We start from the raw sequence: 17,924 nt of genomic DNA on the forward strand, positions 1-17,924 counted from the left end.
GTTATAGTAAGGGAGGCAGCAAAGGAAATAAGCAAAGCCTTAGCCATAATTATGAGAGAGTATCCCTGGATTCGGGGAAGGTCCCCCATGGACTGTAAATGTTTGAATGTATCCCCAGCTCATAAGGGGGATCAACGGTTGACACGAGTAATTACAGACCTGTAATTTAACTTCTGTTCCAGGAATATAATGGATTCACTAGTAAAGCAAGAAATGCAGGATCACTGGCCAAGAAATGGCAATCGAAGTTTAATATTCACAAATGCGAAGTACTGCATATGGGTAGCATTAACTCCAGATTAACGTACCAACCGGATGGTGCTACACTCGTGTTAGTGGAAAATTAAAAAAACTGGCATAATTGTGCAATCAGATATGAAGTTCTCTGAGCAATGCAGACAGGGTGCTAGGATAGCTCATGGTGTTTTGCCAGTGATATACAGGAATTTTGCTAGCAGGCAATGGTCAGGCCACACGTTGAGTACTGCATACAGGTCTGAAGGGCTCATTATAGGAAGGATGTGTGGAGCTGCTGGAACAAGTACAGAGAAGGGCAATGAGATTGGCGTGCAGAACAGGGGGTTTCTGTTACCAAGAAATGCTTCAGTTCTGCAAATTTCATTGTCTGCAGATGAGGTACCTTTGAATGGATTGAGCAAGCTCAATCGTGATGGAATTCTTCCTCTTGCTGAGACCACACTCATGAGGGGGGCACAAAGTCAAATTGAGGATGGACTGTTGCAGGATAGATGTGCAGAAGTTTGCCTTTAGCCAGCAGGTGGTTGATTGTTGGAACAAAACTCACATCTGTTGTGGAAATTAAGTTTAAATAAATTCAAGGAAGAATTAGACAAACCATTGTAGGGAATCAGTAGGTGAAATGAGAGATATTGTGTTTGTTATTTGGCCGATGCTGCATAAGCTTGCCTTTTTGCATCATCTTCCAATGCTAATGCTAATAGTCTAAAGAAGTACACCCTTAAAAAAAAACTTGCATATTCCCATCCACAATGTAACCTTGTAAGTCTTGTTACACTATTTTCGATGGAAAATGATTTCTGAATGTTGCTCTCACCCACAAAAAAAATTTCCAGAAATGCATTAATCCATAGCTGCCAACTGCATGGGTTTACAATGGAAAATATGGCTTTTTTGACCCTGTTTTAACACATTTGTATTTTTGCAGTAAAACAACTTTTCTCCTTTTTTTTCTTTCTTTTTTTTAATTCAGAATTTTTGTTAAAAAAAATTTGCAAAATTATGACTCTATTGTCAGGGAAACGGGGAACATGCTTTGTAAAAAGGATAGGTGGAATAGGACCAGGGTATGTCTGCCAGGGGCAAAGGTTGATGACGTTGTAGAGCGGATATCATCTTTTAAGGGAACAAAAGGTGATATAGTTGTACACGTTGGCACTAATGATATTAAGAGTAGGAGACCGGCGGAATTACTTAGCAAGTACAGGTCACTGTTGAAAAAAAAACCGTGAATTAGGGTTGAACTTGAAAGTGTCTGCAATTCTGCCCAGACACGATAGGAGGGAGTATATGATGAGAGCCTTGTCGATCAATTCGGCCCTGGAGGGATTGTGCAAGGCTCAAGGGGTAGAATTTTTTTCAGCCTGGACTGTACTTGTTAACAGGAGAGATTGCTTCTACAGGGATGGGATACACTTAAATAGAAAGGGTGCAAGAATTTTTGCTGATGCTGTCGAGGCAGTGTTAGGTGGGTCGGAAAACTGCTAGTTGGGGGGGATACAAGGAATAATAGATTAACAGTAGCCACTGGCAGAGGTGGAAGTGATTCTTGCACTGCTTCTATTCAAATGAGCAGAAGTCTGAAAAACAAGATGCAGGATATTTCAGAGACTGCTGGTAGTCATTGCGTTACAAGTAAACACATAGGTTGTGTTAGGGTAGCTAAGAATAGAAACAGGTGCATGTATACCTGCGTGTACACCAATGCTAGGAGTTTGGTAAATAAATTTGATGAATTTGAGGTATTGCTCAAAACATCAAAGGCAGATATTGTTGGGATATCAGAGACGTGGTGTCACACAGATATAAGTAATGCGGAACTGGAATTTGGGGAATACAATGTATATAGAAAGGATAGACAGGACAGGAGGGGAGGAGGGGGTTATGCTATTAATTAAGAAACACATAAAGTCAAAGGAAGTGAAGCCAGTTGACATCGATGGACAGGGCAGTGTCGAGTCAGTTTGGTGTGACATAAGCATAGGGAAATCAAAATTGAGAGTAGGAGTGTGCTATAGGCCTAATGACTCTGATGAGTATAATAATATATTGTACAGGGAAATAGAGTGGGCCAGTAAATCAGAGAGTCTTATAATGGGGGATTTTAATTTCCCAGATATTGACTGGAATTTGTGGGTTGGTCACTCGCACACTAGCAAGGCTTTTGTGGATTTATTGGATGATTGTTTTCTACATCAGCATGTTCGTGAGGCAACAAGAGGGAGCAATACTCTTGATCTGATTATCAGTAATGATTCTTCATGCATTAAGAACCTGCAGATAAATGAACCACTAGGTGGCAGTGATCACAGTGTGTTGAAGTGGGATTTACTCAAGGAGGTAACTACCATCAGAGGTAAAGGGAAGGGTTTTTGTTTTCATAAAGGCGACTATGATGGTCTGAGACAGTATTTAAATTCTATACAGTGGGACCAACTGATGATGTTACCAACAGCAAACTCAAAATGGGAAGCATTCAAGGAACTAATCTTGGTGGCTACCAGGCTTTACATACCAACTAAGAAATATTGTTCAAGGTTTAGGCCTAAATGGTTGTCAGATGGACTAATGAGACATGTGGCAGAGAAGAAAAATGCATGGGATACATACAAATTAATGGGTGACATGGAAGCCTATGATAGATATAAGTTGGTCTGTAACCAAGTCACAAAGGAGATTAGGCAGGCAAAGGCAGACTACGAAAAATCCTTGGCAAAGGATGCAAAGAAAAACAGAAAGGAGTTCTTCACATACTTGAACTCGAGAAGGAAAGGGATGAATCAGATTGGTCCACTGGATATTGATGGTTCAACAGTTGAGGATCCTGCTCAGGTGGCTAACAATCTAAACGAGTATTTTGCATCTACATTCACGCATGAGGAGTTATTCAGGAAGGAGAATGATGTAGGTAAAGTAAACATTGGCAGTGAGCTGGATGATTTTGTAATAACTGAGAGGAAAGTGGAGGAGAGATTGTTGAGGATAAACATAAAAAAGGCATCTGGGGTGGATGGGATCTATCCAGTTATATTAAAGGAGGCAGCAAAGGAAGTATGCAAACCCCTAGCCATAATTATGAGAGCTTCTTTGGACTCAGGGGAGGTACCCATAGACTGGAGATGTGCAAATGTGACCCCAATTCACAAAGGAGGATCAAAGGCTGACACAAGTAATTATAGACCTGTTAGTTTAACTTCTGTTCCAGGTAAATTAATGGAGGCACTGGTTAAAGAAGCACTGCAGGATCATCTAGACAAGAATTCAGTTATAGCTCAGACGCAGCATGGTTTTGTTAAGGGCAGGTCTTGCCTGACCAATTTGATTGGATACTATGATTGGTCACAAAAGAACTGGATGCAGGGAGTAACTTTGATATTATATATTTGGATCTTAGAAAGGCTTTTGATACTGTTGCACATGGAAGACTGCTGCACAAATTGGAGCAGTGTGGCATTGGAGGCAAATTGCTGCTATGGATAAGGGGATGGTTGAGTGGCAGAAGACAGAGAGTGGTAATCAATGGACACTGCTCAACGTGGACTAATGTTATTAGTGGAGTTCCTCAAGGTTCAGTGTTGGGTCCATTGTTGTTTTCGGTGTTTATGAATGATATTGATGATGGGATATCAAGTTTAATGTCTAAGTTTGCAGATGATACAAAGGTTGGCAGGGTCGTTAAGGACACTACTGACGCTATGCTGCTGCAACAGGATCTGGAAAGATTGAACAGATGGGCTGAGAGGTGGCAAATGAAGTTTAACATTGACAAATGTAAAGTACTACATATGGGTAACAGTAACCCCAGAGCAATGTATCAACTCTGCGGTACTACACTGACAGTGGTGGAGAATGAAAAGGACCTGGGGGTAATTGTGCAGGCAGATATGAAGTTCTCTGAGCAGTGCAGACGAGCTGCAAGAGTAGCTCATGGTGTCTTGTCAATGATATACAGGAATTTTTCTAGCAGGGATAAGGAGGTGATTATTCCCTTGTATAAGGCAATGGTTAGGCCACATCTTGAGTACTGTATACAGGTCTGGAGGCCTCATTTCAAGAAGGATGTAGAGCTGCTGGAACGGGTACAGAGAAGGGCAACAAGATTAGTAAATGGAACAAAGGGTTGCTCTTACGAAGAAAGGCTTAAGTTTTGCAAATTACAGAGTCTGGAGACTAGGCACCGGCGAGGTGATCTGATAGAGGTGTATAAGGCTTTGAATGGTTTGAGCATGCTCAATGCCAATGGGATTCTTCATCTTTCTCAGAATAATCACCTCAGAGGGCATAAATTCAAATTGAGGAAGGACGGATGTCGGATAGATGTGCGGAAATTTGCCTTTGGCCAGCAGGTGGTTGGTTGGTGGAACCGACTTCCATCACTTGTTGTTGAAGTTGATAGCCTAAACAAATTTAAAGCTCAACTGGACAGGTATTTCGAACGAACGGAGGGGTGAAATGGGAGAGGGTTTTTTTTTTTTTTTGGCTGATGCTGAATAAGCTTGCTTTCTTGCATCATATGCCTCTACTAATGCTAATGCTATGCTTATTTCTGTTAATCAATTGGCCGTGTGTGCGTGCGTGCGAGCTAGTCTGCCTTGAAAAATAGAAAATGGGATAACAGTGCTTCTCTGTATATTGTGTAATCACATCATAATATTTGTGTGGTACAAAACTAATTAACAGTCTTTAAGATTCCAAAGAATTTCAGTTGGCAGAAATACAAACAGACATTTGCAAACAAATAAGCGCAATGAAAATGGCACTTTTTTTTTAAAACCCATTACAATGACCTTTTATAATAATAAATATAATAATAATAAAAATCATCAAATCAAAAGCTTGTTTTTTTCAGTGCTAGCTTTCGAAGGTGATCCTACAGGAAGCGGGTGAGATTCCTTTAAAAAGCTGTTTCACTTAGTTTTGAAAATGACCTGTTATGGTAAGCTTAAAAACTGGAATAGCAAGGATATTAAAAGGACAAATTTAAGCACTTGGGTAATAGGCTATCCTTGTCATCTCTTTAATTTGTGTGCTTAAAGGGGTGGGATGACAGCTTTCCTGTGAAAGTGAATGAATATTTGTTGGACATTTACTACTGTTTAAAAAGGAGTTCAAAAAGAAAAGATAGATTTAAACAGTATAAACTAATGCATACCACTGAAGGGAAAAAAAAATTGAAATGTGTAAATATTGGCTGTGTCTGTGTAAATTTTAAGTATACTGGTAAAATAGTTGCAACCACTGCAAAGTCTGTAAGAAGAGTGGTGAGAAAAGCCATATGAGCACTTTTCAGTTACCAAATTGCAAAGTACAATAAATGATCACTAGTGAATGTTACTGGCCCATGTCCAAATTCTGATCCAAAAGTTTTTGAAGAAGACAAATTAATAAACTGCTCAAAGACAAAGAACTGAATCGCAAATGTGTCTTGAAAACAATATGCAATTTGGAAAGCTGATGTCTCTAGGCATGTTATCTTCACCCATGTGGAAAGTGTGTTCATATTCCTCTTTAAAGAAAGCAGGTTGCTTGTTTCTTTTGAATGTTATGCCAACCTTTGAAAATCTGAACATAGCTCTTCAGTTCAACATACTTCACATCCATTATGTGATCTGCAAATTTGTTATACCAACAATTTTTAAATCTCCTACTTCCAAAAAGGGAAGTAGAATACCAAACTAGACAGAATCAGAAGGATGATTCTGACTTAATCATAGTAATTTCTACTGCCAAAATCATAATGATGTTAGAAAGCACATTATTGTGCTACAGGCACACATCTGGGGGACAGGAAACCATGACATATCTTTCAAATTGCTGGCTTTTTAAATGGTTTTTAAGTATTCGTCACTTATCATTGGTTTTCCTTTTTCAAGATAATGGTCCTGACAGAATACAGTGAATAACACTTTTCTGGCTGATGCTTGAGTATGGTGTGTGCACTAGGAATCCATTTAGCACACTTTTTGAAAGTGCGATTCCTTGCTAATAGGCACTGAACTAACACTAATCTTGCACTCCTGTGGTAAGTCTTCAATAGTAATGTGATGGCTTTCTTATGGAGAGTTTCCAGTACTTCTTGGTGGCATTAAAGATAAGGAAGTAGGTGAAATAGTAGATGTTTTGCAACATTTGTTCTGTCAATTTTGGTATGACAACCTACAGAACCTATCATTATGAAAGAAGAAAGAATTGATGTACAGCAGTCCTTGATTGGGGAAGTGACAAATGCACATGGTAGCTTGAAATGTAAAAAAATTATCCTAAATCATGCTTCACATTTTAACCGTTCCTCATATTACTACTGGGTGTGAGAGGATATTCAGATCCTCTCTTTCTTTCCAAGAGCTTTGGAAATGCTCTTGACAGCCAAGTCTAGACCAGTTGTTATGAACAAAACTTTGACTCAACATTTCTGGAGAGGAAAGTCTGCAGTGGAATCCTTTTTGAAGCAGTCATAATCAGATTATGTCTAATGGACAATGTAAATGGAAAGCTACACTGTACTGGTAAATAATTCTGTGGCTGTATTTTAATATATAGTGCATGTGAATTTGATTTCAAGAAAGCCTGAATTTTAAAAATCTGCATTCCAATGTTGCAAAGAACTGCTCCATTTTGGGAAAAAGCTTGTGTTTTATGCCTGCTTGCAAAAAAAAAAAAAAAAAAAAAAAACTTTTCTGTCTGTTTACAGTTACCTGATCTCTGGCTTATTGAAAGTTGACAGCTATGATTAATTGTGTAACTCAGTGGGTATCTATTATTTTAAATTAAGTTTTTTTCTTTTTTGTTTTTTTATCTGTTATGGCATAGGAAAATGTATTTCTTTCTTTTAAAGTTAAAACTTTGTATTACAGTCTTTGGTTAAAAGTTATACAGCTGTTTTCCTGAATTTTGAGAATGATTTTGGAAGGCACCACCATTTCAATTCTGGTTAATGTTAATATGCCATACAATTTTCTTGTTAAAGGAAGCTTATAATTACATCTTTCTGAAAAGAACTGGAGTATTAATGTTGCTAGATTTTATTCTAATTAAGCTTTGTTACTTTGTGGCATCAAATGAAGCTCAGAAAGGGAGAATCGTTTGTGTTTATAGTTATGTAAAAAACTCATTAATAGTTAGAATATCATGGTAAGAGTAATGAAGTTACCATGCAGCATTATGAAGCTCATGAAACCCTAAACTAACGGGACACCTGACCACGCAACATCATTTTAATTGATGCTGCACAGGATCATAGCTAGATGAAATTTTCAGAGGAGTGGCTGCTATAAATTTAGGAGAGATTTTTTAAAAGTCAAATTTCTACTTTTTCTTAAACATTGTTTATTTAATCAATAAACATTAGAAGAATATAATCATGATTACTGCCAATGTAATAATAAAAGTTACTAGACAAACTTGATTATTATTTACACTGGTATAATAACAAAAAAAAAAAAAAAAAAAAAAATATATATATATATATATATATATATATATATATATATATATATATGTGCAGGTTCTAGTGCTACAGTCATTAAGTATAGTGATACAAAATACAGAAAAATATACAATGGTTATTGAAATTAAAACTGTAAGAGTTAAATGAAGGTTATATCTCACAAACAAGGAAATCATACATATCAATCTTCACTATAATCCCCATCACATTCACCACTTTCCCCAGTGCTGCACTAATTTCTGGATCCCTTGTGGGAAAAATTTTTATGATTGGTGTTGAAGCCATTCATTCGTTGCTGTCCTGACCTATTCATTGAACAAGAAGTGATGTCCTCTTAATGCATCTTTTAGTGTCTAAAAAAAGTGATAATACATGGAGCTCAGTCTCATGAATATGGAGATTGTATCTCAGACTTCATCCCCTATATCTGATTCACTGTAGAATTAGCAGGATGGGCATTATCATGCTACAGGCATACATGCCTGAAAGCAGGAAACCATGACATTTCTTTCAAATTGCTGGCTTTTTAAATGGTTCAGAAGCACATCACAGTATTTTTTTTTTCTCTTGTCATTGGTTCTCCTCTCTCCAGATAAGGTTCTGAATCATTACTTTATAGTGATTAAGCCAGAATATGGAGATTAGCACTTTTCTGGCTGATGCTTGGTTTTGGAATTTTCCCTGGTTGAGCTGAGTTTGCATGGCCCACTCTGAATTTGCAAATTTCCTTTCTGGTGTGCAATAGTATGACCGATCCATACCAAAGAAGCACATTAAGTCATTGTTACATCATTTTTGGTGGTGTTAAACACTGAGGAGTCCAATTAGTACACATTTTATGAAGGTGCATTGACATGCACTAGAACCAGCGCTAATCTTGTGCCCGTGGCTTTCCTATAGTAATGTGATGGTTTCCTCGTACGAGTTCTTCCACTGCCAACGTGACTTATAGCATTATGACAATGTGCTTGCCCTGGTTGAGTAGAATCCTGAACACTTTTGATACCATTCTTGTTCACCCACTTGTAGATTTGTTTGATTTATGCAACACCATAATGAGTCAAAATTCTCTGATAAATTTCAGCAGGTTTTATTCATTTTTGCATCTAAAAATTGAATTATAAATCACATCTCTACCTTGGTGTATGACTGCAAGAGTACTGCTATCTTGAAATTTGATTTTTTCCAAATAGATGGTGCTATGTGGGCACAGAGTGTTGCCAGCAAACTTCAGTCTGATCCAAGATTATCATTAGTTTTTGCATAATATTCATTTTTGTTGGTTTGCAGTTTTCATTTGGAATGAGCTTTGTATTTCAAAATAGTTTCAAACACCCGTATCAGTCATTAAAAGAATGTCAATATTGATTATTTTGTGTTTCTTCTCATGTGCAAGTAGAATTAAATTGGCCATTGATAACCCACTAACAGTCTTTGTTGATGATTTATTCTAGTTAAAACTGAGAATGTGGAGGCTTATGTTGTAGTACTATTGCAGCCAAATATTATTGAGGTTAGCAGTAAATTATATTGAGTAGGTCAACAGTGGTAGAACCTTTTCTACCCCTGCTTAACGAACATAAGCTGAAACAAAATTATAACAATTTTTGTGCCAGAGGGGAAAAACTGAGTAAAAGCATGGAGTACTTTTTATTATAAATATGATAACAATGCTTGAAAATTTATATTGAGAACTTTGTTGCTGCATAATTCTGCATTTTTACTGGAACTTGTGGGTTGATCATTTAAACACTAGAAAGACTTTATTTATTTATTTGATAATTAGAGAGGCAACAAGAAGAAGGAATATTCTTGATCTGATTATCAGAGTGATTCTTCATGCATTAAGAATAAGCAGGTAAAAGACTCTCTGGTGGTAGTGATCACAGTATGCTGATGTGGGATTTACTTAAAGACATAACTACTGCCAAAGATAAAGAGAAGGAATTTTGCTTTCATAAGGCTGACTACAGTGAGCTCAGACAATTTTTAAATTCTATACAGTGGGATCATCTGGTGATATTACAGATATAAGCAGTGCAGAATTGGAATTTGGGGTGTACAGAAAGGATAGACAGGATAGGAAAGGAGGAGGGGTTATGCTGTTAGTTAAGAAACAATCTAAGGAATTGCATCCAATTGATGTTGGTGGACAGTGAATGTTGAGTTTGTTTGGTGTGACATAAGCACTGGAAAGGAAAAATGAGAGTAGGTGTGTTGTAGGCCTAATGAATCTGATGAGTATAATGAGCAATTGTGCAGAGAAATAGAATGGGCCAGTAAATCAGAATGTCTTATAATGGGAGATTTTAACTTTCCAGATATTGACTGGAACTTGTGGGTTGGTCACTCGCACACTAACAAGACTTTTGTGGATTTATTGGATGACTGTTTTCTACAGCAACATGTTTGAGAGGCAACCAGAAGGAGTAATACTCTTGATCTTATTATCAGCAGTGATTATTCATGCATTAAGAAGTTGCAGATAAAGGAACCACTGGGTGACAGTGATCACAATGTACTGATGTGGGAATTACTTAAAGATGTAACTACCATCAAGGCTAAAGATAAGGGCTTTTGCTTTCATAAAGATTGGACCACTTGACTATTGATGATCATGCTCAGGTAGCTGATAAACTGAAGAGTATTTTGAATCTACATTCACACATGAGGAGTTATTCAATGAAGGGAGTGCCAGAGGTTTATCACACTCTAACAGAAGCTAAGTGATTTTGTAATAACTGAGAGCAAGGTGGAGGAGAAATTGTTGAAGTTAAACATAAAAAACGTACCTGGGGTGGATGAGATCTATCTAGTTATATTAAAGGAGGCAGCAAAGGAAGTAAGCAAACCCTTAGTCATAATTATGAGAGCCTCCTTGGACTCAGGGGAGGTTCTCATGAACTGGAGGTGTGTAAATGTATCACCAATTCACAAAGGTGGTTCAAAAGGTGACACAAGTAACTATAGATCTGTTAGTTTAACTTGTGTTCTGGTGAAAATAATGGAATCAATATTTTCCCGGTTAAAGAAGCATTGCAGGATCATCTAGAAAAGACTGCAGTTAATAGTTAAGACACAGCATGGGTTTGTTAAAGGGAGGTCTTGTACCAACTGTGTGGTACTACACTCAGGGAAGTGGAAAGTGAAAAAGACCTGGGGATAATTGTGCAGTCAATTATGAAGTTCACTGAGCAGTGCAGATGGGCTGCCAGGGGAGGAAGTTTGGTAGCAGGGAGAGGGAGGTGATTATCCTTTTATACAAGGCAGTGGTCAGGCCACACCTTGAGTACTGTGTACAGGTCTGGAGGCCTCATTTTAGGAAGGATGTGGAGTTGCTAGAATGAGTACAAAGAAGGGCAAGGAGATTGGTGAGGGAACAAAGGAGTACTCTTACCAAGAAAGACTTAAGTTCTGCAAATTGCAGCAGCTGGAGACTAGGCACCTGCGAGGTGATCTGCTTGATGGGTTAAACAAGCTGAATGCTGATGGGATTCTTCTTCTTGCTCAGATTAAGGATCTGAGGGGACACAGTTTCAAATTGAAGAAAGACAGTTGTAGAATAGATGTGCGGAAGTTTGCCTTTAGCCAGCAGGTAGTTGATTGGTGGAACAGACTTCCATCTTTTGTTGTTGAAGTTGATAGCCTAAATAAATTTAAGGCTAAGCTGGACAAGCATTTGTAACAAATGGAGGGGTGAAATGGGAGTTGTTTTTTTTTTTTTTTTTTTGGCTGATGCTGCATAAGCTTGCTTTCTTGCATCATATACCTCTACTAATACTATTACCAACAGCATATTCTAAATGGGGCATCCATGGAAGTAATTGTAGAAGCTACTAAGCTTTTCATTCCGATGGTTTAACTATTGATGATCCTGCTCAGATTGCTTAAAAATTGAATAGTTGTTTTGCATGTACATTCATGCAGGAGTTCTTTAGGGAGGGAAGCAAGAAGTTCATCAAAATCTAATAGAGAGCTAAATGATATTGTGATAACTGAAAGTGGAAGATAAATTTTTGCAGAAGCTTAACATAAAAAAAGGTACCATGGGTAGTCCATCCAATTATATTAAATGAGGTAAGCAAACCCTTAGCCATAATTGTGAGAGCATTTTTGAGTTCCAAGGATTGAAGATGTGTGAATTTATCTCCAATTCACAAAGGGGAATCAAAGTGTGACACAAGTAATTACAGAACTGTTACTTTAACTTTTGTTCTGGTAAAAATAATGGAGTCACTGGTTAAAAAAAGTAGTGCAGGACCATCTAGACAGGAATCCAATTATACTGCAGTTAGCATGAATTTGTTAAAAGACAATTTTATCTGACCAATCTGATTGGGTACTGTGATGCAGTAACTAAGGGATGGGATATAAATAATAATTTTGATGTTATATACTTGGATATGAGGAAAGCTTTTGATACTGTTGCACATAAAAGATTGCTGTACAAATTGGAGCAGTGTAGCATTAAGGGCAAGATACTGCTCTGGATAAAGGGATGGTTGAGTGGGAAAAGACAGTGATTATTAATGGACACTGCTCTTTATGGATGAATGCTATTAGTGGCATCTCACAGGGTTCAATACTGGGCCCATTGTTTTTTTTTATATTTATTAATGATACAAAGTTTGGCAGGGTCGTTAATGACAGTAATCAGTGTAAGCTAATGCAAAAAGATCTTAAAAAAAAAAGAAAGGAGATGGTCTTAGAATTGGCTATTAAAATTCGACATTCACAAATGCAAGATACTCCATATGGATAGAATCCCAGATTAATGTGCCAACTGTATGTGGTATTAAACTCAGGCTAGTGGTAAATGAAAAAGAGCTGGGGGTAATTGTACAGTTGGATTTGAAGTTCTCTGAGCAGTGCAGAGTGGCTATCAGGACAGTTCATTGGGTTTTGTCAGTGATATACAGGATTTATCTGTATGAATACTACTTATAAATAAGCCTGAAAGCCTCATTTAGGAAGAATGTAGATCTGCTGGAATGGGTGCAGAGAACAGCAACAATTGATTAAGAGAACAAAAGGATGGTCATACCAAGAAAGGCTTCAGAACTGAAAGTTGTAGCTTATGGAGACTAGATACCTGCAAGTTGATCATAAAGGAGGTCCCTATGGACTGGAGAAGTGCAAATACGTTCCCAATTCATAAAATGGGATCAAAAGGCAACATGAGTAATTACAGACCTCTTAGCTTAACGTCTTTTCCATGGGAAATAATGGAATCACTGGTTACAGAAGTAATGCGGGACCATTTGGACTTCATTAAATTATACTGCAATCACAGCATGGATTTGTCAAGGAGGGGTTTGTCTAACCAATCTGATAGGTTACTATGGTTTTTCCATGTGAGGCTCAGCCTTCTCTGACATCTGCCTTTCCCATCAACACCCTGAGGTTATATACACATATGTGTGTGAAGCTCTGTTTATCAGTGAACAGACTTTTTTACGGTGCACCATAAAATAAGTTGTTTTCTGTGGTCCAAGTTAAAAGTCAGTATGGTCTTCTATTTGTAGTCCATAAAAGGGGGAAAGAAATCTAAGAAATCTAAAAAATCTATCTATGTTGTTAATCACAAAACAAATGTGTTTTGTGCAACTATGTGATATGTTCCGAATAATCATCTTGCCTTTCATCCTTACTGCAACTATTCTTCCAGTGAGCAGTGAAGATTATCTACCCTCTGTTAATTGAGTATGCAGTTTGGTTTGAGCATAGGTGTACTCGCTTGTTCTAACTACTATTTGGTACCATACCAAAGAGGATTGAATGTTTGTCTAACATAAATGGCACCTTAACCCTTGCTTACAGAAGCTCACATATAGTGGCCTTCTGTAGCATATCTTACATCATTAACACATCACTTTCTGTGTATAGGAATATACACAAGTCATCCATCATGAAAGTTTAGTTACAGTATTTGACCATACTTTGCGCAGAAATTCTTCACAACTGGCTCCAAGAGATGTGGCTGAATATCAGTTCTGTCATTCATTGCTTTAGACATATATGAATTAGGATAGGTGCCACAGTGTGTGACTATTTAAAAAAAAAAACAAAAAGTGATCTTCTCCTTTTAGGTCTCATGTTATATGCCTTTTGGTTCAGAACTAAGACAAATTTTTACATATTAAAAAGGGCTGTGTTGATAGATTATGCAAATTGTTTATGTTCAGCTAGACTGAAAAGTTGTCTTGTTTTAATACAGTAGTTATACAATTACCAAAGTCATAATGTGCCGTAAATATTCTCAATGATTTTATGCTAAAAATAGTTATGCTTTCTGTTTTTCAATTCTTGACATTCTAAACAGTATTATTAACTTTTAGACATAATTAATGGATTAAACCAGTATTTTATATTGTTTGTAGGTTAAAGGAAAGGTGTTTGAATTTTACGCTTTTCATCCAACTAAGCAGTACTTGATTTTCAATGTATGTGCTCCTAAGACAAACTGATCCTCTCATGTGCTGACCTCTATAATAGGAAGGTAGCTTTGTACTGCTTACTTGTCAGCGGAGGCATTATCCCATTGTCAGAAATGGTGAAAACTTTCCAAGCCTATTTACCTAATTGTCATCGCACATATAGTTGCATTCATTGCCGTGCACACCTTGCAAATCACGATGAACTTATTTCAAAGGTAAAAATTGAAGCTTATTTACATTTATATAATTATAATACTATATAAAAATTTTTTTTATTTTTAACATTTATTTTTCAACACTGAATTGCAATTTCAGCCTCTAGTGCAGCATGTCTGTATAGATACTGGAAATCTTATATAATAAATTTGAGTAAATTTATTATATGATCCTGGAATTTATTATGTGATTCTGGCAGTATGTGTGGTCTCTCTTAGGGATCAGTGTTGAGGGGCACTAGTCATTGTCCCAATGAGGAATGGCTTAGACAATGTGGACTGCAAAGCTTGGCAGCTAGATACTTTTGTGAGGAGAAAGCTGATAGTTCCCACTGGTAGGAGAAATAAGAACCAGGAGGCATAAATATAAAATCTTACAGTAACAGAAGGCTGGATCCCAAGAAGTTTATTTTATCTTTCAAGAGGCTGAGGTAAAGAGTTTGGAAAAGTTCATGGTGGAATAGAATGGACATTTTCTGGAGATGAGAATTATAAGGGACTGCGAAAGTTTTTTTATTTATTTATTATTATTTTTTTTATAGGCAGACATAGAATAAGTTCCTTGCATCATTTAGCCATACTAATACTAATTTAATAAAATGTTATGAAAACAGTTTAGATGTTGTAAATTTCATTTTTTCAAGTGGAAAAACTGGCTAATGGGGGGGAGGGGGGGAATTGAAATGCTAAATTTGAAGAGAAATTTAATGTCTTATTGCTACTTTGTGATGGTTATCTTATTATTGTATTGTAAGGTGGCTTAACACATTGCTGAGAATCTATTAAATATTTAATATTATTGGAATTCTTTATATTGAAGGAGAGGAGGAGATCCTATTCATTTTTTCAGATGAATGGATACAGGATTTGATATTTTTGGCTGAATTTCAGCATTCGACATCTGAGAACTCAGTACTTTGGAAAAAGGATAATATAATAGTATTAGTATTGGAAATGTGATGCAAGGAAACAAATGCAATAGCAACAGCAGGGGAAGAGATGTAATCCATATTATCTTCACTTGCTTCTTTAACTTTCTGGGTATTAGTCCAGTATTTGACCTTACTCAAATAGCTAAAAATTTGCCCTATGTGCTAAAGGTGAATAGTGATATTTCCACCTTTCCTCCTCATCATAAGAAATAATCAATCAGATTTCCATAAATCAAACAGAATTCTCTGGAAATGTAGTTTGTTCATTGCTATATTAAGGAATATAGGAAGAGGCCAATTTTGATAACTTGTATTTGCTGAAGTTCTCCTTTGCCTTCATTGTAAACCCATTTGTGGCAGAGGCTATTAATAATTTAAAGACTTCTATTTAGGGAAACATTTTAGAAATTGACTTTTACAATTTCAAGAAGATCGTATCTGAAGATGTTGCATTCATCACAATCTGCAACTGAATTCTGGTAAGATGTGCCAGAAAAAAGGTGTGTATTTGGTGAGGGGGGTGGGTTGATAACTTCATAGTCTGAATGTGAATGAAAAATAGCGATCTGTTTGTTCTATAGTTAGTATAATTAAGTATCAACTTTCATAAATGTGTGCAAAATTTAAAGATAAAATATTATCTCCCAACCCTTTTATTTTATTTGTTTATTTTAAGGAGTTGAAAGAGTGAAATGAAGCTCTTTGGTTAAAATAGATCTCCAAGATATTATAAAATATCTATTTAAAGACTTAACTTCAAAAGAAATTCATAAAGATATGTTGGGAACAATTGGTAACAATGCTATTTCTTATTCTGAGGTAAAGTATTGGATTGCAGAATTCAAGCATCAAAAGGAAAGCACCAAAGACAGTGCAAGAAGTGGGCAACTGTCATCAATTTAAAAAAACACATCTGATGCATGCTATTTTGCTTTCAGACTGCAGGGTCACTATTAGATATATAGCTTATGTGATGAGCACATAATGTAAAATAGTTCAGGATATTCTAAGGAATATTCTATCCATGAGAAATCTTTCAAGATGGGCTCCAAAATTTTGGAAGACTGACCACAAAGAAGAAATAACAAGTACAACTGGAAAAATCATATAATGATAATCAAGTTGATGTTATTAACAGATTTGTGATTTTAGATGAAGCTTGAGTCCTTCACTTTGATCCCGAAACAAAACCACAATCAGAGTGGTGGACACATGTCAGGTCTCTTTCTTCCAAGAGTTTTCAAATAACTAAATAAGTTGAAAAGCTGTTGGCCTCAATTTTCTGGGATTGAAAGAGCACAGTAATTGTGGACTTCCTTGAAGAAGGGCATACTGGCAAAGAGAGCACACTTCTAAATAAAATAACTTTGCTTAAAAATAAAAATCAATAGATGTGGATTGCTTACCAAAGACATTGGACTACATTTATCATTATCATAAGCCACACACTAATAACTTTAGTCATCACCATTTAGACTTTGAATTGTTGCCCTATCTGTCTTATTTTTTTAAAATGGGCAGCCTTGGATTTGGTTCAAATAATGAAAAATTACTTGAAAGGAATGAAATTTGAGAGCAATAATGATGTTATTAATTCTTTAAATTCTGTTTGGAGGTCCAAGATTTGGCCTTCTACAAACAAGATCTAACAGTAAGTGAAAAATCATTGTAAAAAGTATATTGACAGATGTATTATGCAGAAAATTAAATATTAATTTTTGTTATTGCCACTTTCTTTCATGGCTATACCACAAACTTACACATCACCCCTTATATCTTCATCTGAAAAGGATGGGTGTACAGTATATTTCAGTTTTTGGCATGTAATGCCAAAAACTGACATGGCATGTTTTTGTCTCTTGTGAATTCTTTTCATTCAGTGTAATTAAATTTAATTAAAATACCATTTAATTCAATGTAAAGTACAAGAATGCTCTTCTACTTTACATTGAACTGTGTGAAATAATTTTCATGCAGCTCTTACAAATGAATGTTGGACTGAGCTGCTTAGTACTAGATTGCCAAAATACCATCCAAACTAAAAGATTTTGAGCAAGGCAAAAATCACAATGCCTTTACTTCTAATTACAATTAGCTTTTGTGTGGATATCTGCTAACTTCAGATATAAGAATTTCCTTTTAGTGTTATTATTTTATTTTTTATTGTATTATTTATTTTTTGTGTACTCTGCTACATAGTAAAAATCAGTGTTAATTCTCAAGCTTTGTTCAACTAAAAGGCACTGGACTACATTTATCATTAATGTTGATGAGAATTGGGCCACCATTATGTGTTAGGCAATGAAATTTTATTAGCTTTATGTAAAATTAATTATTTTTAAACTTATTAATTTACCATTTATTTACATGAAGTATATTGAGAAAGGAGAAAACTGTAACCAAGATAATCTCTTAAAACAGGGCCAGCATTAGTGTTTTTCAAGTGAATGTGCCTGAATTCTCATCATCAGACATATTTCTGATTGTTTTTCTCTCATAATTTATTTATTATTTGAAGGAAGCATCCTTCAGATAATAAATAAACAATAAATTGATTATATGCTTAACTCATCTGTGTACAGTAAAAACCTTTGCTTTAACAGACCTCAATTTAATGAACTTCAGAAATAATGGA

The 17,924-nt window shown here is 36.1% G+C and overlaps 1 protein-coding gene across 2 annotated transcripts in view; it reads left to right on the plus strand.

Moving 5' to 3' along the window:
* Ypel (Yippee-like) overlaps positions 1-17,924 on the plus strand; it is a 170,193-nt gene that overhangs the window by 112,735 nt on the left and 39,534 nt on the right. For both annotated transcript variants that reach the window (XM_090373895.1, XM_090373896.1), the window contains one exon: positions 14,086-14,357. In XM_090373895.1, coding sequence (XP_090230021.1) covers positions 14,256-14,357 — 102 coding nt within the window. In that variant the 5' untranslated portion in view covers positions 14,086-14,255. The remainder of the gene's footprint in view (positions 1-14,085; positions 14,358-17,924) is intronic.

This window comes from Mastigoproctus giganteus, chromosome 5 (assembly GCF_048544385.1).
Source record: "Mastigoproctus giganteus isolate SK-2022 chromosome 5, ASM4854438v1, whole genome shotgun sequence".
In the NCBI taxonomy this organism is placed as follows: Eukaryota; Metazoa; Arthropoda; class Arachnida; order Uropygi; family Thelyphonidae; genus Mastigoproctus; species Mastigoproctus giganteus.